Source organism: Mesoplodon bidens (genome assembly GCF_964165515.1).
Source record: "Mesoplodon bidens genome assembly, chromosome: 8".
NCBI classification, from domain to species: Eukaryota; Metazoa; Chordata; class Mammalia; order Artiodactyla; family Ziphiidae; genus Mesoplodon; species Mesoplodon bidens.
In genome coordinates, this window is record NC_138165.1 from 20179025 (window position 1) to 20206160 (window position 27136).

Below are 27136 nucleotides of genomic sequence, written 5' to 3' on the forward strand. Positions count from 1 at the left end.
TGAATGAGATAATAGTAGTGCATACCTAAAGGTCAGAATCACCTGACTGCCTGAAAACAATACAGAGGGATAATGAATCTTGAGCAGGGTTGGGGAGAGGGTATATTGAGTGGAGGTTGGGAAAAACCATAACTGGTTTGTTTGGATTCCTTTTTTCTCCATTTACTTTCAATAATATTTAGACTTTGAAGGCTATGTATAAAGGTATTTTGAACCTGAAAGCTGTGTACCAATGACACATTGTCATTGACACCTAAGACACAAAGATGTGTTCTGCTATATTTTTAAAACACCGTTGACTTCCAAACATAGAACCTTTATTCTCATGTTATTTGTTAATCAAACTGACATTAGTTAAAATGGCAATTTAAAAAAATATTTTAAACTCAAAGTAGTCGGCGTATTCATTTATCCTTCATGTACTGATAAGGGAAATCTATTCTAAAAATTCTTTGGACTTTTGACTGTTACAGATCTCTCTTCACCCTACCTCCTTCTTTTTTTCTGAACTTAAATTGCCAATCATACAAGAAAAACCCACTTAACCTGTGCAGTAACACCTAACTGTAAATTCGGTGTGACATCTAACTGTAGATTCAATGCTTCCTGAAAAAAGATTAGTAGTTTTATAGTCTATCCCCAAATATTATATAGACTGTAACAATATGTACATATGTATGAAAACTATTTTTTATTAGAATACAAACATCAGCCTAAGTAAAACTTTAAAAATATACAAGCCAAGATATTCATAGTTCCATAGCTATTAGGAACAGCAGAGAAGTAATCAATCTTTAGACTTCTGTGGGGGGAAAAAAGGTTTAAAACAGATACATTTTAAATTAGTTCCTTCATAAAAGAACTTTCTAGAAAGAGCCTGTGGCACATAGCTCATCAATCCTTGTGCAATCAGACCTTCCATTGTCTTCTGAGGGAGAGCTGCCACCTCACAGGCCCAGCCCCTTTAATGGGTGAGTAGCTACTGAAGAAGAATTATGACACCCAGATGTGGAGTTCTTTGAAGCTGCACTTCTGGGGAACCATCATTTTTGTTACAGAGCAAGAGTAATATCAGAATTTCCTGGGAATCGGTCATCAAAGGAAATTATCAGCAATTCATAGACTTTCCTTTTTGCATTTACTTCAGCTTCGAGGGTAATCACAAAAGATTATAGTCTCCATTTCAGCTTTCATATCACTGAAATATTCTTCTCTGCAGAGAACATGATTGATTTCCAGAGGTCAGCTTTTAACCCCAGCTTCAGGAGGCCACTCGGACTTCAGTGGTTTGATAACTGCCAACAATTGTTATTGTGATATTGTTCTGTTGAGAGGCAGAAATTTGGTGATTCCTGACTAATTATCCTTTAAATAAAGTGACATATCAACTTCTCATGCTGTTAGATATAAGTATTTGTCCCATTTTAGTAAGTGTTAGGTGTTGGGGGAGAGAGAAGCGTGAATAAAAATTTTCAAATGAGCATTGGGAAGACTTTGGAACCAGCATCCTGAGATTGAATTTTAGAATGGAAAACAGAATAATTCAGAAATGTTTCTGAAAGTCTTCAAAGGAAGTAGGTAGATTATAAATACAAATGATTTTTGCTTCATGAGACTTCATGAAGGGATTTTGTGTTTCATGACAACTTGCTACGTGATTCATGTAGGTTTTTCTCCATTGTTTGATTAGGAAATATTAATGCCAAATCCGTGGCCAAAATATAAGCAAACGGCACATTTTTAACTTTATGATTTCATTTGCTATATTCACTTTTCTCATATATATATATTGCTTTACTCAGAACATACAGGGACAGAAAGGGCTTTGTGTATATTTGAAATAAGTTTGGTAGATAAAACAGTTTTACCCAGAAGTGACTAGATTTCCTTACAAATTCAAAAGAGAGGAAAGCAGTTCAGTTTAAACTATTTTTGGTTTGAACTATAGCCTCCTTGCAATCACGTAAAAATAATTATAAATCAAATGAATAAATGTTAAATGTCAAGCTGTACCATTAACAGTGCCTTATTCAATAAAGTAGTTCTCACCCCAGAGAGCAGAGGAAGGCACTTTATTAAAGCTCTTTATTTTATTTTACAAGTATGGTATATTTTGTATAATAAAAATGCAGAGTTGAACCAAAAATGTTTTTTTGCTGAGAAGAGTTGATATGTATACACATATACATCCATTCAAAAAGGCAATAGCAAGGTGAATATATAACATAAAATGGTTTTGATATCACCTGTCCGCAAAACCACTCAGGGACCACTTTCCTAATTAAAGTCCTAAAATGTTAAGTGTGACAGGTAAGCCTGCAAGAAAAAGGAGGACCAGTAGAATCAACGTTGTGAGAGCAGTGACATCGTTGAATGGGGATGGGGGAAGGGCACAGATAAAAGGCAAGATGCCCAGTTAAAGTTGAATTTCAGATAAACAACAAATCAGTTTTATTACAAGAATATCCTATGTAATATTTGACGCATTTATGTTTAAAAAAAAAAAGATTTTTATTTGCCAATCTGGGAACCATAGCAGGAGATCTGGGTTCTGGTCTTAGCTGAAGAGGCTCAAGCAAGTTACTAAAATTCTCCGTATCTTTTCTCACTTTCATGTGAGGAAGTTGGACTAAAATCAGGCTGGTGAGACTGGGACCTGACCTACGTGCTTTAACCAGACCTGTTTTCAGTGTTTTATTATATTGAATTTCCAGTTAAGATTCTGTTTGGGGGTAGAGTTGGGGGGAAGGTTCTAAAATTCAAAACAAATAAAAAACAGTTTGAAAATGTAGACGATCTCTGACATTGTACCGCTGTGTCATGACAGTGTGTCATGGGAGAGCCCACAATGCCTAGTATTGGAGCATTCCAGATTTGTCACCTTGCACTGAGCCTTTTAGTCCTCACCTGTCAGGTTTCTTCTGAGTGCCAGACTAAGGAATGTGTTGTTCTCTGTTTCAGGAAAAAACACTTCATTTCTACTTTGCTTTACAGCATGAAGAATATATCCAAACAGGTCCAGATTTCCAATTTTGCAATTCTTCCTGCCTAGTGGGGTTTTCTTTTCATCTTAAGCCTTTTTAATTTGTGTCACAGACCTGTTTTGCCTCAGCATCAGGATATATCTGATTAGTTACTGAACAGCCTTTCAAACTTAGCTTTGACAGAATGGTTTTGAAAGGATGTCAGTTAATGCATTTGGCTGTTCAGCAGGTGTATTGATTTTTAAATCAAGAAAGCTCATTACTTCTCTAGTCTCTTAGAAAGCCCTTGTAACATTTTTTTTAGCCCATTTCCCAGAAAATAGGAAAATTTATCACTACTTAGATTTGGAGATTTAGCACCAATAATTTTTAAAAACTACATTCATAAGCATCAGCAAGTAGTCTTTGGTTATTTGTATGCCTTTTTTTCCCTCCTAAATAACAAAAAGTTCTAGTTTTTTTAAAAGATATTTCTCAAACTTATTTCTGGCTCTGAATTTTGTTATGGAAATTTAATCCTGGAACCAAGTTTGAGGGTTGTTTTCAAGCCACTATTTTAAAAAGAAAAAAGGAAAGGCCAAGAAGTAGGTGACTGTGTTCTATATAAGATACTAGCCTATCCTTCCAAACCTCAGGATGTGTGTCTTCTTTCAATGTCCTATAGAAGAATCAGTTCTCATAAGCTATCCTCAAATGAATCTCTATCTTGTTTAGTATTTTGCACATCTACTGAAAACCTATACTTCAGTCCATATTCCTGAAATGGTTTATTTCTTGTTTTATTTTTATTTCACCCTGAGGAAACAAAATACTGAATAAAACATAGGTAACACCTGACTCATTTATTTTAGATTCTCTTGGTGAATCCAGTTTCTGTTCTCATCACTCTGAATAGTGTTTTTCTTTGGATGAGAGAGTTTATTGTCAACTATGTACGCCTTGGGCTCTTTGTTTTTTTGAAATATGAATATACCTCATTGAGAAATATAAAGTATAAATACTTTGAAGATAGTAACTTTTCCACAGAAAAAAATTACTAATAGTATTTGTCATCATTTCATTTCTTCTTCTATGCTATTAAAATTCAGAATAGAGCTAAATTCTTATTAATTCTCTTCCAGGTAGTTTTTCATCTTTCTTAAAAATTTTGTAACTTTTCTCATATTCTCTCAAAAGTGCATCTAATAATTTCATAGAAACTTTTTGTTACCTTGCCTTTGACAGTTGTCACTGATCTTTCAAATCTGTATGCATGCATTGGCCAAAAATTATTTTAGTTATAGGAACATCAAATAGTAAACATAAAATGAAAACCCTTTCAAGAACTTTCTTTGTATCCTGATGGAAAAACACCTCTCTTTCCTCATGGTTTCAAGTCATATCTAAGCATTTCTTATTCAAGAATGAAAACAAAGAAAGAAAAGGACTGGATTTCCTTAGGAGATATAGTTTAGCTCATACCTTAATGCCTTTTCCCTACATTGAAATGAGCACCTGAATTGGAATTGAGCATAGTCTGGGCTCCCTTAATACATCATATTGGGCTTCCCTGGTGGCCCAGTGGTTGAGAATCTGCCTGCCAATGCAGGGGACACAGGTTTGAGCCCTGGTCTGGGAAGATCCCACATGCTGCGGAGCAACTAGGCCAGTGAGCCACAACTACTGAGCTGCATGTCTGGAGCCTGTGCTCCGCAACAAGAGAGGCCACAATAGTGAGAGGCCCATGCACCACGATGAAGAGTGGTCCCCGCTTGCCGCAACTAGAGAAAGCCCTCACACAGAAACGAAGACCCAACACAGCCAAAAGTAAAAACGAATTAATTAATTAATTAATTAATTTTTAAAAATGCATATTAACCAATTAGACCTTCCAAAATACATTTTTAACCTGAATATGGTTACATATGCTACTGAATTTCAGTCCTTAAGTTTACTCATCTAATGTTTCAATAGGAATATCAACACCCAAAATGTTGCTGGGTATGTGTGTGTCCGTGTAGTAAGGTATGAGCGAACCTTCAATTAAGTCTCATACCCATTGCAGACGTAAGCTGAAAGTCTTATTTGTTAAACTGAACTCTGTGAAATGCTCTTTGATGTGGCTTCTCAAATTACCCAGCGGCATAACTACAGCTTTGCTGCATCACTCTTGATCCCTGGCAGCATGGAAAATCACCAGGCATGTAGAGCCAGCCAGGAAAATGGAACATTTTACATTTGCACTGACCATATGATTACATACAAGGATCTACTGTCAGAGTTAGACATTCAGCTTCAGTAAGGTGTGTGGGTGTAATCTTAGGGCATCTCCCATTAACAAAATAACTACTGTCTGAAAAAGAACTTAAAATTTATTTCTTCTACTTAGAACAATTTAAAAATTATCCATCAATGTGTTAAGCTGGTTTTCCACTAAAGAGGGGGGGATGGTGAAACCACCCCCTGCTTTCCTTTCAGCTTTTTTGCTTGTACCATTTGGTAACTCTTTAAAGTTCTAAAAGTGTTAAAAGTGAAAAACATTATTTTCATATGATATCTTCACAAAAAAATGCTAGAGCTTAGCCAAAATATGTACTTATTTAAAAAACAGAGAAGTAACTCATGGGTATTTTGGTTATTCACTAAAAACTACCAGGCCAACTACATTGTACCAGAAACCCACTAGGAAGGTCTCCAGGTAAGATGCATCTAGCGCTAAGCACTCATCCTTAGAGAACTTCCAAAACAGATCACTTTAGTTTCCCGTTCTCTTTAAGGACATGATGATAGTGGTGGCTGTGAGTGGTGTCCCAGTTGTTGTCTTGGGACGTGGTAGTTGAAGAAAATCCTCTGTGGAGATCTCATAGATGGCTTTGAAAGCCGAAGAGCATGCCCTTTACAGTTTTTACCAGTGATATGATTCCGAATTCTGTATCAACTATCTAAATCATGGGATAATGTCCTTATCTTTACATACTTAGTATGGTTTTACATGTGAAAGTATCAGAATCAAAGTTGTATCAAGACAACGAAAATGTTTTTAGGAATTGTCCTTGGTAAAATTGTGTTTCTTTCCCGTTCTCCTGTTTTATTTTTTTCATAGTACTTAAAACACTCTGAAAATACCTTATTTATAACTTTAGATATACAGGTTTCCCCCACTATCCCAAAATGGAGAATTCCTATGACATCTTTCCTAAGTAGAAATGTTGTAAAGTGAAGAAGCAATTAGTTTAGGATATGTCTTGCTAATAGATGCACAAAATAAATCCAGATAAAGAATAGATGCTCACACACACAGTTCAAAGCTATGGCGGCTTGATCCTGAGATGCTCAGTGTAGTTTCCCGGGAAGGAGCTTGGTGGTGCCACTGTCACTGCTTGAGATGCGCAGTGCCTCTATAAAGGTTTGCACAAAAGAAATGCTGAACGCTATTTTCATTTTTCAACTTTTTTCATAAAAGCAAAAATTCTCTTGGGATTTCTTTCAGTTAGTGAAAACAGGTACTAATGTAGGTCTTCCATAAAACCAAGTGGCGTAAAGCAGACTTTGAAAAAGCAGGGGATACATATATAGGTCTCCCCAACTAGAATGTTGTATTTTTGAAGGCTTGTTCTCTACTGTATGTCCAGCTCCTAAAACAGTGCATGATAGCCATTTAAGAAACTATTGTTAAATGAATCAATTTTCAATAAAATACAGTGTTTGTGCAAATTGAAAATTATACATTTATAAAAGTGTGATGTGTTGGAAAGGAGCAAAAATTCCCAAGGACAGAACTGTCTATGTTGATATGAAATAATCTCTAAAAAGGTTGCACTTTTTATTATCAGAGGGCTCTAGAAAGAAGACATTATTTTATGGCAGAAACACACATCTCTAACATTCTATGTATGTTTCTTTTTTATTCTTCTAGAAATGAAACCAAGGTGGAATTTCTCCCAAAAAACTACTGGAAAATGCAGTTTAGTTTCCTTTCAAAATAGATCTTCAAAATAGATCCCAGGGTGTTTTTTCCTTATTCTAGTCATTCTTTTTGTCAGTGGAATATATAACGCTTATTTGATGAATCCCAGAGCTTTTCAAAGAAGGCCTGGCAATATGGAATTTGAGTGAAAGGTATCAAACTTTCTAAATTCATTTTAAGGGAAAAAAAAAAAAGGAAAGAAAAGAAAAAAATGAAATTCTAACCTATGCTCTACTCTGCTTGGTTGCTTCAAATCTCTGGGCAGACTCCACTTATATTTTCTACAGGGATTTTTGACCAGTACGAGGGAGGCTCTGGAAAGGGATCCCGGGATCCCACTTAGTTTCTGCAGCAATCAGATCCTTCTAATTGTCAACCAGCCTCAAAATATGTAAAGGTCTACAACATTTTGATAAAATAGTAGTAATAATAATAATAATAATAGCTTTATTGGATCTGAGACTTAGATCAGTGTGACCTATTATTTTCTAAAGTGAATGTTATTTTAGCCTTTATGCCAATTCTGGTTAACTTTCTGGTGGAGTAATGGTATCCCTGTGGTACAGGGGCACGGCTGATTTTGTTTGCAAGTCACAGCCAATGTGTGGTTTTAGCAAAGAGCTAAATATGGCACATGATTGAATCAACAGTCTGTGGAGAACGTGGCATGTCACTTGTCTTCCTTTCAGTGACAGTGATGGCATTCTGGTGGACCCCTGTCAGGATGCTCTGGGTAGGAAAAGCAGTGGCAGGATGGCAAATCTCAACTTTTACACGTTCCAGATGCAAAAAGGCAGGTCTCACAGTAGCATGCAGCTCCAGTGTAACATTTCATGTGGTTTATTTTTATTGAGACTTCTGATTTGAAATCCAAAACAGTACAGTTGTGTGGTTGAACTAACATTGCCAACAATATGCAGTTGTTTGTATTTCCTGATCTTTGAGAAAAGGAATTTGTCTTGCAACAGTTGTGTCTGCTTTGTTTCTATTTAAGTTTTCAAGGATTGGAAACAAGTAAAACAGTAATAATAAAGGCATGTGGTCAGAGTATTTCAATATAAAAGACAAAACCTTTTTGAAGTAACTTCACAGAAATATTTCTCTTCAGTGACATAAGCTATCACTTTTAAAGGTGTCACTTCATGAATATTTGAAGTTCTAATGAGACCCTATTGTCTCATTCTTTTCCATAAGTCCAACAATGAAAAAGGAAGGGATGAAAAAATAGTCATTCTTTTTGTACTACTGTAATTTTACAATATTGCAGTTTAAAAAACTGATGCTTTGCCAAACTTCCAGAAAGCCCTAAGTCACAAGGATTTAGTAGCTGAGATCTGCTTTGCAGAAATCAAGGACAGGTGCAAATGATGACCATCACCTGCTACATGTAATCTCTAAGTATTCCTGGAACTTTCTTTTTTTTCTGTGTGCTAGCCCAACAGTTACAACGGGGAAAGAGGACAGGGCAGCCCCAATTTTTATTTATGGCTTTCCTGAAGTAACCCAAGAAGAAATGGGCTTATCTTAAGAAGGGCATACATTGGTCAGAAAGAGAAAAACTGAGACTCACTTCTCCAGGAAACTTTTACTCAAACACCAAGTAGGGGCTTCCCTGGTGGCGCAGTGGTTGAGAATCCTCCTGCCAATGCAGGGGCATGGGTTCAATCCCTGGCCCGGAAAGATCCCACATGCTGCAGAGCAACTAAGCCCGTGCACCACAACAACTGAGCCTGCGCTCTAGAGCCCGTGTGCCACAACTACTGAGCCCACATGCCACAACTACTGAAGCCCACGTGCCTAGAGCCTGTGCTTCGCAACAAGAGAAGCCACTGCAATGAGAAGCCTGCGTGCTGCAATGAAGAGTAGCCCCCGCTTGCCGCAACTAGAGAAAGCCCAGGTGCAGCAACGAAGACCCAACGCAGCCAAAAATAAATAAATTTAAAAAATACATTAAAAAAAAACAAGCCACCAATAGGCCTTATGTGTAGCTTGACTAGACAGCTGCCCTCCAGGCTGCAGAAATTCTAGGAACACTCCTCCTTTCTTCCCATTTCTCACACTCTACAGCAGTGCCACACATGATACCCAGCATCCCTGCTTGGTGGTCCGTTAGCAGGGAAGAGTCGGGGGAGAGACTCTCGCCTCAGCTTGACTCCTGGCTTCAGACCTACGAACTTGAGGGTGAGAAGTTATTAAACCTCTCAAAGCCTCGGATTCCTCATTTGTAAAAGGAGGATAAAAATGGTATCTGCCTCATGTGATGGTGGCGAATACACTAGATAATCCCTTAGTATAGTTCCTGGCACGTGGTGAGAGCTCTAAATCTAAGCTGCTCTTATTAAGATGTTTATTATTCTTATTACACAGCTACAGAAAGGAATTAAAAGGCAAATACCCCAGGAGGATAACACATTGATGTCACTGTTAAAGGGAGGATCCTGGATGCTTGAATTGTGAGAAAATCAGAAAAGGGGGGAAAAGTCTAAAGTAGGGGTGGGGCAAGAGGGGACAGACCTTTATGTGCCTTCTCGTGCCTCAGTGTTTTGCTTAATCGCCATCCTTTTTCACTTTTTAACTTTTACAATAATGTCCTTTCTTGTGTTTGACTCATCCTACCCCATCTAATCTGGGACAATGTCTGAAACATATTAGGCCTCCAGAAATGTTTGTTGCATGATTGATCTTTAACTTTTTAAAGTCAAAAACCTTGTTTCTACTTCTGTTTAGTAGAAAAGCTAGTATTGCCTACTATATTGTACAAGTGGTGACCAAATACTTTTTAGAATGTTGGTTAAAGCAGATAGCTAAGTTTAAGATGAAATGTCCTCATCTTTAAGAATATTATGGATACCCAGCCACATATAAGAAAGACGTGTATAATTCTTGAGCAGTCTTTTTTGCTTTTTAATTGGGTGGTGCTTGGTTTACTCCCACACCCAGCCCCACTGGATGGGTAGTGAAGTCATTGTAAGACTCTTACAAGAATACAATTCGAACTTCATCCCCTTGAAAATTATTGAGATAGTTGAAAGGTTTGTAATTTTATTTTCTTTGCCTAAAATTCCATCTAGGAAAGTTATCTCAAATATAAATGTCATCTAGTACTATCATTTGATCGTGTAGTCCCTACCTTAGATTCTCTGCCCGCCCATAGTCTTTCATCCTGACTTTAGTGAAGTGCTGCACTGTGTTTCTTTTCCCTGTGGCTATAGGTTTTCTTTGCAACTGCATGTGTTTTTATATGATTGCTTACTCTGTGTGGATATAAATTGCTTTTTGGAATACTCAGTGAAAGTAGATCTTTAAAAAAAAACTCACACAGATTTGTAGTTCCATAAACTTGGTGAATACATCAAGTTATCTGTTTGTTCTTATTTTGATATTGAAAATATAATAGATGGTGTGATAAGGCCACCTTCACTAATTCCTTTTATAAGTACTGTAATAGAATAGTTAATTTGTCCATACGTAGCCTCCAATCATCTCCTCAATTCCTGGTAAAAGCCACAACCCCATCTTTCATTTTTATGACCTACCAGTTAATTGCACTAATAGGTTTTGTTTTTCATTTCTACATGACCTTCATTAGCAGAAGTGGAAAGTGTTAACTCTTGCTGCTTTTTAGTTAGTAATCATTTCAGGCTTTTTAGTCAGAGATGAGCAAAGAAAATGGATTTTTAAAAATTTTGTGTGAATGTGCTTGCTAGCCTCAAAATTCCAGATGACTACTTCTGACTTTTACTTTTTTAGAAAAGAAGAGGCTTATTTGGGACCAATAAATTCTGCCAGGTAAGGAATATTGGTAGCTAGAGCTATGTGGTAGGGGTTTTTTCCTTAAAAAAAAAAACTTTTTTTAGCGTTGTTTACCAGTGAAACAATCTTCTCAATCCACAGACAGCTTTCTTGTGCAGTGTGAACTAGTATGACCTAATCTAAGTGTTTAACAAGGCAATTGTTCATTTAAAAGTGATATAAACATTTTAATAAAGATGTTTAAAAACACTTCAAACATCTTTATTAAAATCTTTAAAACTTCAAGAGTTTGTTGTATAATTGTAGTACCTCCAATAATTTTGCTGAGTACTCTACATATGAAATCATTATGGTATAGATATATAGTTTTGACTATACTAAATTGAATCACATGTATTTATCACATTTTAGAGTTTATGAGAATGTTTTTATTCATCTTGATTTTTTTATTTATCCTGAAAATTGGTGATTGAATAAAAGACTTGCCATTGATTTAGTTATACATATCTCATTATGATTAGAGAAAACTGATTTTGCATTAGTGGAGGAAAAAATTTAAGTTAATATAAATTAACATCATATTTATTATTTTTATCTAATTTTTAGAGTATTGTAGGAATGCTACAAGAAAAAAATTCAGGATTTTACTACTTTATACTTTTAAAAAAGAGAAAGATCTGAAAGCCTTTTCTATGTTATTGCTAATTATGGACCCCACTGAAATGACCCAGGTATTTGTAGTTACTGCATCAGATGGCATATACTCAAAACATCAGCTGGGCAGTGTCTGTTTCAAGATACCAGAAGAATTGGCCAATGGAACATTCTTTCTTATACCATTTAAAGTCTTCTTTCAACTAAATCATGTCCTCCCAAGTGACATTTGAATAAGAAGTATAATTATATAATTCTATGATAAACAGAGAAAGATAAACAAGATTTAGAAAAAAGTAGATCTTTTCTTGAAATACCTATAACAAAATAGAGAATCAAGTGGAAAATAGAAAAATTTGTTCCCAGTGAGAAACATGGAAGGTAAAATTTTCATATGATTAGTGGTAAGTCATTCAAAGGATATAATGGCAGCAGGAGTTAATGACAGGTGACAAGGAAGGGGGTAAAAGGACTGTGTTTTATGAGGACAAGTAGGATTATATGTGTAAAGTAGAGAAGTCGAGTTTAGTTAAGAGTTTCTTGAAGGAACCTCCTTAGTTTGCTTTTCATGGAGCAGATGGCTGGGAACTTGCCTGCCTTAGTATTGGGGGTGCTTAGCCACAACTCACCTTTCAGGAAGAGAATGCTCAGCCTTGGGAACATAAACAGTATTTTCAGGCTGTTAGGGTACAAATGTGAGATTTGAGTAGATAAATTTGTATCAGGGGTTACTTGAAAAATTATGTAGGCAGCTAACAATTTCAAAAATGTAAAGGGAATGTTTATATCTAAGGGTTGTGTTGGAGCTCTCAACAGATATTTTTGTTTACTAAAAATTTGGAGCTAAATTTTTGTAGATGTATTTTTGTCTATGTTTCCATATTGCAGTATGGGAATAACTAGGATAGTGCATTTATTTTGGATGATGGAAGTTTTAGTTTTTAATGGTAACTTTCAATATACTTTTGAAATGAGTAATAGGAAAGGATATACATGAAAACTATGTTTTCATGCATATTGCTGCTGTTTTTTAAAAGTCTTTTAATTTGCTTTAAAGAAAGAATGTTAAGTGAATCATAATAACATATACAATAGTATATAGATACGGCAAAAATAATAAAAATGGCATGCAGAAAATATGATTAGGAAATATTCATATACTTTTATCCTATATAGTTCACACATCACTAGATGTATTTTTTTAGAGCCTGAGAACAGAAAATATCTCAATAAAATGCTCTTATTTTTTTAACTTTGCAAAACAGTGTAGTTTTTCCATCCTGCCAATATAGTTAGACTATTTTATTTTTAAGCCTGTCCAAACTGATTTGCCATCTCTAGTAATGATCAGAAAGTACAGGTTCATGTTTTGCAAATGGATGAGACTTTAAGTGTATGCAGTTGTTAGTAAGAAAGTGAACTAAGGTTTTTTTTCTGATCTTTTGAGATTTTCTTTGCCCATAGAGGGTTTTTTTAAAAAATTCTCATTTAATAAAATTTAATACAATCACTTATAACCTTGAGCAAAACAAATCCCCAGATTTTCTAGTAATAATATTTTACATTTAGTGGTTAAATTAAAAAAAATTTTTCTTGGAGTATAGTTGCTTTACAATGTTGGGTTAGTTTCTGCTGTACAGCAAAGTGAATCAGCTATATGTATACATATATCCCCTCTTTTTTGGATTTCCTTCCTATGTAAGTCACCACAGAACACTGAATAGAGTTCCCTGTGCTATACAGTAGGTTCTCATTAGTTATGTATTTTATACATAGTAGTGTATATATGTCAATCCCAAAGTAGTTAAACATAATACTCTTAACAGTTTTTTCTTTTTCACTTTTTAAGTTATCATACATAAAATTGACTTTTTGGGAATGTGCCTAGTTCTGTGAATTTCAACACATGTATAAGTTTGTGTAACCACCACTACAGTCAAGATATAAAATAGTTCTATCACTCCAGAAAACTCCCCTTTGACTTTTTTAAGCGTTCCAAACCACATAACTTTTCTTTATAGTGGGAATACACTGTCCTGTCATCTCACTTAAACTTGTAGCAAAAAAAAAAAAAAAGGCTACTTTACTGTTCAATAATTCTGTAATCCACCCTCCTTTCTAATGTATTTAAGTTCTTCTAACTGCTGATTTTGCACTTTGTTGATGCATATGCCTCATCAGGGATAGTATTCATTTCCCCTCTCTACCAAATATCATCAACTAATCCAGTCCTAAGTTCTAACCTCTGGAGATTTCCTAGACAATGGTGTCTATGGATCTATCCTTGTTCGTGTTACATCTGTTTATAAGTTATGCTTTGTTCGTCATTGTTTTTTGAACTGCCAGTTGTCTGACATTAATGCTGGAGATTATTATCTGGAGTACACAAGAGAATCACTGCTGTGTCTCTCTTTTTATAGGCTCTGCAGATAGTGTTCTTTCTTTTTCCAAATACTTTCATGGCTTTGTGGCATACTTTTTCTATGGTATCACTGTATATTTCTCTGGCTGTTTATGGTAAATGCAAACCAAAGAGAGAAAGTCACAGGTTATAAGTCAGAACTTTACTTGATCAATATTTAAGCAGGGGTTGCATATTAACCAATCTGTTATAGGCATTTGAGTGACATGCATTTCCAGTAGAATGAATATCTAGAGTACATGAACAATAACAAATTATTTTAAAATAAAGGTCAGCATTTTCTGTGCTGTGATAAAGCCTGTCATTTATGACTTTGCCACAAATAAAAAACTAAGAAACTTAAATACATCTGTAACAGTCGTCATTGAAATCATTTCAGACCATCTTAAGTATTATTACCTCACATAGGGAAAACATTAACAAGTTAATTTTAACCCTGATCTTTAGATCTTAAGTTTTCTTGTTCTATGATTCTTTTTTTTTTTTTTTTTTTTTTTTTTTTTTTTTTTTTTGTGGTACGCGGGCCTCTCACTGCTGCGGCCTCTCCCGTTGCGGAGCACAGGCTCCGGATGCGCAGGCCCAGCGGCCATGGCTCACGGGCCCAGCCGCTCCGCGGCACATGGGATCCTCCCAGACCGGGGCACGAACCCGTATCCCCTGCATCGGCAGGCGGACTCTCAACCACTGCGCCACCAGGGAGGCCCAGTTCTATGATTCTTTTAAGGTTTTTCAAGTTTTCTTATATAGATATAAGATTTCTTGAAATGTTGTGATTCTCCTGTGATTTTTTTGTGTTACGATTTCAAACCAATTTTTTTGTTTCTATTTTTAATTCCTGGAAATAAATACATTACTATCGAATGAGAGTCTTTATTATCCTTGTTTGGGAACTAAAAGTTAAAACGTTAAGGAATAATACAGCTACTTTTACTTGCGCACACTATTATCTATCCTTTGAAGTTATAAATTGACTATTTTGTCATTTGCTCTTTAGATGGATCCTGTGCAAAAAGCAGTCATTAACCACACATTTGGAGTGTCCATTCCCCCAAAGAAGAAACAAGTTATTTCTTGTAATGTCTGTCAGCTTCGCTTTAACTCGGATGTGAGTATCACCTTTTCATTGTGCTCTGTAGTCTGTCAAGCTCTAAGTCTGATTGTTCTGAATATGTACATCTCTTCGTATATACATACTCTCTAGCAGCCCCTCCAATTGATGGCCCACTTATTTCAGTGTGCTAGGTTTTCAAGGGATTTGGATTCAACATTAGAAGCTTGAACAACAGAGTGGCTAATGTCAAAAATCAAGGATTTCTCTATGTAATGTCTCACCTATACCATTTTACACTTAATCCCACCAGTTATATTTACTTTTCAAAAATACTTGAATAGCAGAAAATATTCTTAAACATTTAAAATGCAATGAAAATATGAAAAAATGCAATGAATGTTGAAGAAAACCATTGTTATTACTCTTGATAACAAGTGTCACGTTATATGTATGTGTGCCAAATCATATTAAATACCTGAGAGAATAATTTATTATACAATTTATATTTTCCCAGACTATGGAAATACAGGGAAAGCTTTGTAAATTATTTTATCTGGCAAGCATAACCATCCTGTTAAGAAAAATGATAGCAAGAAAAGGGTACAAATCAATATTTTACGAAAGTCGATTTTAAAATGTAGAATAAAATAACATAAAATCAAAATAAATAATATTAGAATATTTATAATACCCAATGACCAAGTAAAGCCAATGAGCAATGCAAATCTGAATCTGGCGGATGCATATTGCATGTGATATTTCCCAAGTTACTTCACAGTAGAAGTCACTTTGCCAAGAGTATATTATACGATTCATGAGTTTTGGAAATACTGAAATAATAAATACCTTTGTTTGAATATCCATTAAACGATATTTTGATAATTCTACACAGGAAACATAATGAAAATTATAGTCATTGGAAAAGAGGAGATATGCTTTTCATGATTTATAAAAGTATGTTTAATGCAATTTCAACCGAAAATCCAATGACTTTTTTTGGCACGTGATAAAATCTTTCTCAAATTCCTTATTCAAGAGTTAAAATGTTCCTAAATAAATTGAGAAATATGTAGTGCCAATTCATTCAAAGTCTCATTATTGTTAAGATGTCATTTCTCCCCAGATTGATCTATAGACCCAGCACAACCCAGATAAAAATCCTAGAAGGCTTTTTTTGTGGAAAATGCCAAGCTATTTCTTAAATATACATAGAAAAGAAAAACCCTATAATAGCCAAAATGTTTTTCAGGGAAGAACAAAGTTTGAGAACTCATGCTTCTTGATTTTAATACTTACTATAAAACCTATAGTAATCAAGACTGCAATACTGGTGAAAGAACAGTAGACATATTGATCAATAGACCTGCACCTATACGGTCAGTTGATCTTCAATAAACTTGCAAAGACAGTTCAATGGAGAAAGGCTAATCTTTGCAACAAATAGTGCAATTGGATATCCACTTGTAAATTTAAAAAAAGAACCTTGACTGGTACTTCACACAAAATATAAAAATTATTTCAAATAGATCATATATATATATATATATATATATATATAAAACTATAAACTTAAAACTATAAAACTTCTAGAAGAAAACAGGAGAAAATTTATGTGACCTTGAGTTAGGCAAATGTTTCTTAAGAAACAAAAATATGAATTATAAAAATGCTTATATATTAGACTTCATCAAAATTAAAAACTACTCTTCAAATGACACTATCACACTGTTAAGAAATTGAAAAGAAAAGCTACAGACTGGGAGAAAATATTTGTAAAACACATGCCTTGTATGCAGAATATTTAAATAACTTATAACTCAATAATAAATAATAAATGGGCAAACGATTTGAATAAGCACTTTACCAGAGAAGAAATATGAATGACAGATAAATATGTAAAACAATGCTCAACATCATTAGCCATTAAGGAAATGCAAACCAAAATCAGATACCACTATACCTACTAAAATGATGAAAATTAAATAAATTGATATTACCAAGTGGCAAGGATGAGGAGCAACTGGAACTCTCATTCATTGTTGTTGGAAATACAAAATGGTGCAGGTCCTTTAGAAAACAGTTTGGTAGCTATTTATAAGAAATTTTATAATGTTATAGATACATTTCCCATACAACCCAGCAATCCCACTTCTAGGTATTTATCCAAGAGAAATGAAAACATATGTTCACATGCATGTGTCTTTTATAGTAGCTTTATTCGTAATTGCCCCAAACTGAAATTGATCCTAATGTCTATCAACTGATGAATGGATAAACAAACTGTGGTATAGCCATACAATGGAATACTACTCAGCAATAAAAGAAATGATGTACCAATACATCCCACAACATGGATGAATCTCAAAGGCAGTATGCTAAATGAAATAAGTTGGACACAAAGACTATATACTGTATGGTTACACTTATAAAACTTTTGCCAAACACAATATTATGGGGACAGAAATCAGACCCGTAATTAACAGGGTCTGAGGGTGGGGTTGGGGCATTCATCACCAAGGGGCATGAGGGAACATTTTTGGGTGATGTAAACATTTGTAATCTTCATTGTTGTGGTAGTTACACAACTGTTTTTGTTTTTCAAAACTCATAGAACTCAATACCTAAAAAGGAATTTTACTGTATGTAAAGTATACCTCAGTAAACCTGACTAGAAAAAAATGCAATGTGATAGGAATCGTCAAATATTTTGTAAATTGAAGACTAATTAATCATAGAGACATACCTACTAGATATATTAAACTATAATATTACTACTAGATTTAAGGTATAATAATTAAAGGATTTTTTAAGAAAAGACAGAATAATAAATACTGAAATAGATCCAAGTATATTCAACAATTTTGCCCACTTATTATCCAAATTTATATAGTCACATAGGGAAATTAACGTCTCTGTAACTTTATGAATATAAAATGAAAATGTTTGCTACTTAACTGGCCACTTACAAAATGAATACCCACCAGAAGACATGCTCCATATTTGGTTCTAGCATTCCCACTGCAGCAATACCTGATGCTGAAAACATCTCATAATACAATACAAAGAGATCGCAAAGTAAAATTGCAAAAATCTTGCAAAAGATGCAGACTTTCATGAAGTCTATAAATGTCATGTTAGAGAACAGCTTAATACAAAGCCACTGACAAATGAGGATCTGCCTGATAGAGTTAAAGAAGAGAAAAGTAACAAGGTTTATGATAGACAGGCTCTGCAAAGCAAAATATTTTGACCATCAAGTGAATAATAAGGACTTTGAGGCAATTATGAATCCCTTGAATTAAAAAAACATATTTACGTGGTCCAAAAAGCAAATTAATTTTAAAAGGTACATTGAAAAATCTTGTTCCATCCTATTCCCCATCCTCCCACCCTCCGTGCCTTTCCCTGTCTATCTGTAACCACTTTAATATTTCTTGCCTATCTTTCCTGGGTTTGTTTATGCAGATTGAGGTTGAATATGTACTCAATCTCTTCCCTTTTCTACATACAAGGTAGCATACTATTCACACTTTTTTTTGCCCTGTACTGTTTTTACATAACAATTTATCCTAGAGAATTTTCCCTACCAGAACATAGCAAGCTCCCTCACTGTTTTTTTATAGATATGGTAGGCAAAGGTGTTCACATCCTAATCTCTGGACTCTTTTACTATATTACCTTGTATGACAAAGGGGAATTAAGGTAGTAAATGGAATTAAGGGCACTAATCAACTGACCTTAAAATAGATTACCTGGGATTTTCCTGCAGGCCCAAAGCCCCTTAAAAATAGAAGAGGGAGGCAAAAGAGGAAGTTAGAGTGATATGATATAAGAACAACTAGACTGGTCATTGTTGGTTTGAAGGTGTAAGAAGGGGCCACATGGCAAGGAATGTGGAAAGCTTTTAGAAGCTGAAAAGTCAAGGAAATTGATTTTCCCCTAGAGCCTCCAAAATAGAATGCAGTCCTGCTGACACCTTGGTTTCAGCCCAATGAAACCCATGTTGGACTTCGGAATTCCAGAACTGTAAGATAATAAATGTGTGTTGTTTTAAGCCACTGAGTTTATGGTAATTTGCTAGTACAGCAATAGAAAACTAATACAGTAGTCTATGTGTAGATGTTCCATAGTTTACTTAACTAGTCCCTTATTGGTGGACACTTAGGTTGTTCCTTATCTTTGGAGTTAACATAGATTCTCATAGCCAATAAATATAGACATAGGACATAAATTTGAGACTCTGGCTTCCCTGGTGGTGCAGTGGTTGAGAGTCCGCCTGCCGATGCAGGGGACACGGGTTCGTGTCCTGGTCCAGGAAGATCCCACGTGCCACGGAGCGGCTGGGCCCATGAGCCATGGCCGCTGAGCCTGCGCATCTGGAGCCTGTGCTCCGCAACGGGAGAGGCCACAACAGTGAGAGGCCCACATACTGCAAAAAAATAATAATAATAAAAAAAAAAATTGAGCCTCTTGACTCTAAATCCACAACTCTCCAATGATACTGTTGCCTTACAACTTTACTCATTTTCTTAGCATTTATTGTGCTCCTATTTTATGCCAAGCCCTATACATACTAGACTCCAGAGTCTAGCAGCAACTTTTACTAGTAAACAGTGTGAATGAAAGCATGCAAGGATTAACCTTATTAGATCCTCTCAGAACATATTCCAGGTCTTCTGCTCTGTATTTCATTACTCCATACATAGAAAGGCTGCACAGTGTAAAACACTGGATTAAGAGTCCTTGAATGTGATTTAAATCCTAATTTTGAACTTTGATAAACCACTTCACTACTGTGGGCCTCAGTTTCCTCTTCTGTAATGTAACCTAAAATGGACTACATGATCTTTGGGAGGACCATTCCAGCTCTATGACTGAAAATCATTTCCATGGTATTTCTTTAGAAGGACAGGATATAAACACTTCCGTCTTACAGGTGGAATAGGTAAGACTCAGAAAGAATGACTACGAGTTTTATTTTTTATTTTTTCATTCGTCTGGGGAGAGGTATGCCAATCTTCTTTCTACACCCCAGAATTGCTCTAGGAGCAGATTCACCTTTGACTTGAGCTTCATTCGATGTCACTAATTTTCTTTGTATTTACTAACAGGGACATGAACAGATGTACACACATGAGCATGTGACCACTGGCTTCCTTGTCACCACTCAAAAGCTCTGTTGATAATGGAGAAATAAATTAAATTTCTGAGTCATGCTTAGACTCTGGGCAGTAAAACCACAAAGTCTGGATGGCAAATTCACACGTGTGACATATACATGTTCTCAGTGTTTAGTAATGGTGCTATAATCTGCATAACTGAGCTCTGAAACTGAGCATTCTTTATTTGGGGGAGAGTTTATTATTTTATAATTACCCTATTTACATTTCTTTTGTGTGTGTGTGGTACACGGGCCTCTCACTCTTGTGGCCTCTCCCGTTGCGGAGCACAGGCTCCGGACGCGCAGGCTCAGCGGCCATGGCTCACGGGCCCAGCCACTCCGCAGCACGTGGGATCTTCTGGGACCAGGGCACGAACCCATGTCCCCTGCATCGGCAGGCAGACTCTCAACCACTGCACCACCAGGGAAGCCCCCCTATTTACATTTTAATGTAAGAATTAAGAGGATGCTCATCCTTATTTTCTTTAATAACATTTCTAAATCAACCTGAGACTGAACTGACTTCACTCTTCAGTGTAGAAAATATGTTTATTGAAAAATCTGGAAGGCAGATTTGCTCAGTAAACAGACTACATTCTGCCATTCTCCATTACCCATATAAACTGTACCAGGGCAGACTTCATGCATTAAAATTCAATGTGACCTAGTTTAAGTGTCCAGTAGCCCCCTTTGTCCAGCTTTTATCATCTCAGTAGAACCCCACTGTCGGAAAGCAAAAGGCTACAGCTTTATTTACACAATACAGCGTTATGCAAATGAGCAAGCATTAATCACAAACATTTCCGAAGTGAATCTTTGCAGATTGACGCCATTAACTTTGCCAGGGGCCAAGCATTGCAGTCCAGGAATAATGTGTCTTTCCAACTGAGTCCCAGACATTTGCACAAATGTGTGCAGCAACCGTGTCCCTAGTTTCTTCTTGGCCACCTTTTTTTTTCTAACATGGTTTAAGCTGAGCACTGAATGAAATTATCCTGGGCCTGAATGCTCCCTTCTTCTCCAGTGAACGAGTGCACAGCAACTCTAGTATGCCTATAAATTGTTAAGCTTAAATCCGAATCTTTCCCTTTAGCTGGGAAATAATATGTTTCTAGAGTTAAGCCTTGCCAGAGAAATAGGTCTTCTATACTGTTTCATAGTTAATTTTAAAGAAGACTCTCAATATTATTGGACTTTCGGTTTTCATACGAAATGACTAGAAACTAGAACTTTTAACACAAGCTTTTAAAATATTTTTGAGGCTGACGTTTCTCTTTTTGGCTAGGTTGAAAGTTGGCAGATCCCAAATAATTTCTAATTTTTGTATTAATTTCAATTTCTTAGAGAATAGTGGCAGAAGGATAAAGGAAACTGATCCTTAAACAGATTTTTACACAAAATCAGGGCAACTTAGTACTCCTAAATGTTTAAAAATAGAGATGATCTTCTTTTATTGTTGCTATCTCAGAACAGAGGTAATCATAAATACCTTTAACATATGACTGGATCCTTTATGCATCATGGGCAAATGGAAATGAGAGCATAATGATCTTTTTAATGAAGTTTTATATACTCTAATTCAGGAACTGACCCTGAAATTTTGATACTCAGCATTAATAACACAATTGATTCAGCATGAGATGCAGGGTCCCTAATTGCTGACCCCTAATTTGGAGCTAACTCATTTGATTTTTTGAATTTACACTATTACTTTTTGACTAGCATTATAAATCAAATCATTTATAGTTCAATTTTTAAAAAAATTTTACTTTGTGGTTCCTCTAAGTTTTTTATTTTGTTGTGTTGTTTTTGTCTTTCTTTTGGGTTTTGGTCATCCAATATCTCTATCTCTCATTTTAGACCACTGTTCTTTTTGCTGTGTTCTATTGCCTCATGTCTCAAGACATAAGGAGATGACCTCATGCCATTTCATTGATTTACGTAAGACTTATTAAATACAAATGGACAGGAAATTAAGGAATTGCTTAGAAGTTAAAATGACAGGGTGACCAGTTATTTGTGTGAACATTTCTGTAGGTGACCTGACTCTCCTATTCTTTCCTGTAAATCTCTCTGAGATTTCAGAAAGTGCAGTCACGCAACAATCACCCTCAATTCCCATATGACTGCAGTTAGTGTGTAACTGATACATCCACAATGCTACTTCCCTCTGCATTTGGCATCTTTGTCATCTTAGCAGTTTTCATTTGGAGAAGGTTATTTCGTATGCTCTCCTGGACCTTTCTGCCCATATCTCTTTTTGTGTGGTTTTAATCTTATGCCCACTTCCTGATTTCCTTAGCAGTTTACATAATACAGTACAAATTCTCTGTCTTGCATAAACAAACTGCCTCCACCCTCCATCTGCCACTCAAGAGGCGTTAGTGTTGTTTCTGCTGGAGCCCTGGCATTCTCTGTCATCCAGCAGGGGTCTCAGCAGTCATGAGGTTAGGGAGAAAGCCACAGGTTTGGGTCCCACATAAATGCCTTTTCCATGGGCTCTGGGCTGACCCTCCGTCTCCTTTGGCCCCCAGGCCTAACTCCACCTCTCCGCCAGCTGCCATGAGGCAGCAAGTCCCTACAGCAGCTGCGGTTCCTTCCCTGGGAGGTCAAAGCGGCGGGGAAATAGGAACCCCTTAGACGCCTTCTTGGAAGACCTGTCTTGCAGCAAAAGCGGAAGAGGCACTCAGCTGCCAGGGCACCTGCTTGCGTTTTCTGAAGGATCAAGCTTTTTGTTTATCACGCCATCACACTCTTCTAGGGGACTCTGCATTTTGCTGTTGGCTGCCTAGCGCTGGTTTTAACTCTAGAAATTCTGTTCACCAGTTATCAGTGTTTTTCTTTCCCTATCAAAACGTGTTCTCTTCTACTAAGCCATCATGTTCTTCCTTCCTGTGTTCTCTATCTTCTCTTCCCTTCTCCCTCTCCTCTAGCTCTTCTGTTTTCCCCCCTCTTCCACTTTCTCGGGCACAAAAGTACAACAAATACAGTATTTTTCCTTTCTCTCATGGACATAGTGTCTTTATTAAGCTTTTTTAGGTTAATAACTGGATTCATTGCTTTGAATTCTGAGGCACTTTTCCCTTGAAAAGCCCCTAGAAGGTAATTTTTTTTAAAAGTATATTGAACATAGTATTTGAAACTCTAACAAATATAATGTTTACAAAAATTTATACTATATTTCCTGAATTTTCAGACATCGCCTTTGATAACTGACATGTCAAGAAAAACCTTGAACAGTCATCTTCTAATATTTGGCCCTCCTTACATCACCACTCTCAAATATGTCCAACAAATATCTACACATGTGAGGTCTACAGATCAACTTAACTCTTCCCTCCTCTCACATATACATATACAATCACTGCCTGCTACCCACGCACACCTACTGTATTTCTCTTGAAACCCTTGAGGTAGATAGCAGCTCCTTTAGTCTATTTATTTATATTATATTTATATTTGTATAGTTGTATATAAATTGTGTACACACAGTTACATATAAGTATATATGTGTAATTTGTTGGATTGTTTTTTTTCTCTAAGAATTGATGCTGATAAAATGTGAGATGCAGAGTTTTAAGAATACTGGTACCTAGCCTGCTAAGTTTCACCTGTGCTAATATTGGCCTCTCATTCAGAAATGAAATAAGCCATGGAAATTGGTCCTCACTAAAAAGTGAGTTTATGATGAAGGGATTTAGAGAAAGTCATACTCAAACTGAATTCTGCAGCTGATCATTAAATAAAGAAATACCACTGCGATAATACCCTCATTGCTGGGCTGGGAAGTGAAAGCTAGTTGTAAAGTTTACATCTGCTGCTAAGCAGTACAAATTATTAGATAAATGAATAATTTTGTAAGTTTGAAAAACCAAAAAAAACCCCCAAAATTCTGTTAAGAAAAAAGGTACTGATGATACAAAGAATCAATAGCATTAAAAGGAAATCTAGAAAATGATAGTCTGCTTTTGTCAAACATTTTACATTTTTCCCATAAATAAGACTATTTATATTGATTCTTAGGTATGGAGGGTAGTGAAGCAGATAGCAGGTAATTAAAAGCATAAATCTCAGGAGCTTGTGAAGGTAATTCTCTGCTTTGCAGGCAGAGCTGACAAAATGATGAACATTTTCTGCTTCAACATGACAGAAATATAGTGTGGTTACAGGGAAAAGGAACATACCAAGCTAAAAGTTTGCTTCAATAGCTGCTGTTTAAGAAAGCTCTTTAAAAAATTTAGTCTGCCTTTTTGAAGCATATAGTAGTTCCTTATTAAATTTTTTAAAAATTGCCTTAAATTAGCACTATACCATTACCAGAATGTCACAGTCTTTCTCAGAACTACCTTATTTTAAGTGGGTATTTGATAATTTTTGACTAATTTTAAATTCATCACTGAAAGAAAGTGAAGATCAGGATAAAAGTGAAGTTTTTAAAAAGTGAGCATTATTACTTATAAAGAGTCATCAGATCCTATATTTAACTAATGGGGAAGTTATGCAACACATAATTCAATCATTTGGGGCTTTTCTTAAAACACATAGATGCCTCACATGACATATTACTTTAGCTATTTATATGTGTTTAATAATATTCAAAGTTAGGATGACCTGCCTAATGCGATGTGAAGAACAGTAAACGTGAATGCAAAACCCACCCTCCCGTATCAGAATACGTTCTCAACAGAAAACCATTAAGCATCTATTGATCAGTATTGCAAGCTTTGGTACATTTCCATTAAATATTGGTTTGCTGATCAAATATTAGTAACACCTTTTTAAAAATATTATGGGAAGTCTTTTTTTCCTGTGTTAGTAACTCTTTTAGACAAAAGTAAAAGATTCCTGAAAGGATTTTCAGGTCATTTTGTTGTGATTTTTGTCATCTTCCCACTTTGGGGTTGGGGAGGACTGTTGAAGTCTTGTGTATTTTTCCTTTTTGTTTGGTATGGGTTTCTCTAGTTAAGACTGGGTGTGGAATCCTTAACAAAAGATCATGTTTCACTCAATTTTTGTGGTTTGGATTCCTCAGCTAAAAATTTATGCAACATACAATTAGAAATCAGGTAGAATTTCTAGGCTGAACACCTGTAGGTTTCCTGAATGATTAGTTCCTGGTTTAAAGTTTGTATTCAGGCTTTATTTAGTACATGTTTGGTTTCCCATAACTTATCTTTTATTTTGTAGGCTTGAGTGGGCAATTGGCTATAATTTTCACAACCTTTACAACAAGAAAAAAAGTATTACTTATGTAAGACAAAAACAAAACAAAAAAGCTGGATGCAACAAGAGGTAACCGTGCCTACTCCATTGTTTTCAAGCAAGAGACTGATTTAATACAGTTAGAACATCTTGCAAAAGAGATAACTTTTAACTACTTTCATCTCTCAAGCAGCTTTTTGAATAAAGTGACAGCATTTGCCCTGGAGGCCAGAGAACTTTAGATATGGTCGGTCAGCATAAAGATCAGTTTTGGGGTTTTGGGGGGGAGTGGGAGGGCCTGACTGGCCAAAAGACACTTTATGAGGCATGGCTTGTCATGGGGGAGAGGACAGCATATGAAGAAGTACTGCTTTAGCCAATTTCTAAGATTTCAAGCTGGGAAACTTTGTTGGAAAAATAGTGTTGCTGATCAATGTGAGTTCTTCAAGGGGAGTAAAGAAGCTGTCAGCTTAGCCAGGGACAGGAAAAGAGTGTTAAAATAGTTCCTGCCTAGAAAGGAAGACTCAGGAAATATAAGACAGGTTCCTTACCCTCATAGACCTGATTATCTAGCTAGGGGAAAAAAACTAATACACTTAGAAACATTGCTCAACTGTGTGATGTGAAGAACAGTATTACTGTTATTACTTATATTACCCTACCCTGCTGTAGGGTAATATAAATTTAGGAAATTTAGACGGCACATGGGCTAGAATTATCATGAGCAGAAAGTTAGCATTTGACAGACGCCTGTTCTTCTGCCAGGCTCTATATTAGATACTCTCCACATATATTATCTCTGTATTTGTACAGAGGTTCAAGAAAGAAGTAAAACTGTGAAAGGCTTGAGAGATGGTCAGCATTTGATGGCGAGAGAATTAAAGAATTATTAAGTGCTAGAGCTGAAACAAACAGAGCTTCTTGAGGTTGTGCTCTATGGATAGGCTGCAGGGGGTCCATGAACTGCATAAAATTATGCAAAATTTTGTCTGTCTTCATACCTGAAACCAGGATCACTTAGGAGGGTGGCCGAGATGACTGAATCTTCCATTCCCTCAGAGTGAAATGTTCCACAGCTTCCTTTGGCAACATCCCAGGATTTAATCATTTTTAGTATTTCATCTTACCTAAATCTTTATTTAAAAAAAAAAAAGAAAGAAAGAAAAAAGAAACCTTGTTCTTTTCCCCCCCTCACTTTAATTCTGTCTTCTAGGGCACATGGAGAACAAATGTTGTATTCACTACTCAGGAAACAGATCTGGTGAACAGGAGCTCCCAAGAATTCTCCACTCTGTTTAGTTTCTGACTTTTGGGGGCTGAGAATATGATTCAACTTTTATTAATTTGAATTTCCTTCAGATAGAAGTGTATTTCAGCTCTTATCGGTGGCATACCTAACATTTCTGACACCAAGAGCAGATCATTTTTAACATCCCCTCTATAGGACAAAGTCATTTTCAGAAATAATTATGAAATTACATGAATAGTAAGAAAAGCCAAGAAAGAAATTCAGAGACTTTATTAAAGTTTTAATATATTACTATACCCCTAATATTACAGTACAAAAAGGAAAGGATTGATCCTTTTTAATTACATTAATGTATTTGTAAATGAGAAAAAAATGTAAACCTACATATTATTCTATCACAGTAATGAATAATAACATTACAGTAACAAGTAAATTTTAATAAAATCAAAATTATATAAAAGATACAATTTATATACCGACTAAATTGTACCACTGATATTTTCTTCTTCACTCCTTAGTTTTAAAGCAGAATAACCTAAAAAGAAGCATAAATTTCAATTTCAAAGCTATTAACCAAAGTCAGTAAAATCCATCATGTATAAGCTAAAATTTATATTTAACAAACAAGAATAATACACCTCACAGTTGGCACTGTCTCACTCTTAAAGTTTAAACACAAATAAAAATTCTAATCAGTCATCTAAAATGAGAGAA

At 35.7% G+C, this 27136-nt stretch overlaps 1 protein-coding gene across 2 annotated transcripts in view; it reads left to right on the top strand.

The window, feature by feature from the left end:
- The window catches only part of ZNF385B (zinc finger protein 385B), a 317392-nt gene that overhangs the window by 240743 nt on the left and 49513 nt on the right, over positions 1-27136 (top strand). For both annotated transcript variants that reach the window (XM_081241867.1, XM_081241868.1), the window contains one exon: positions 14754-14864. In XM_081241867.1, coding sequence (XP_081097993.1) covers positions 14754-14864 — 111 coding nt within the window. The remainder of the gene's footprint in view (positions 1-14753; positions 14865-27136) is intronic.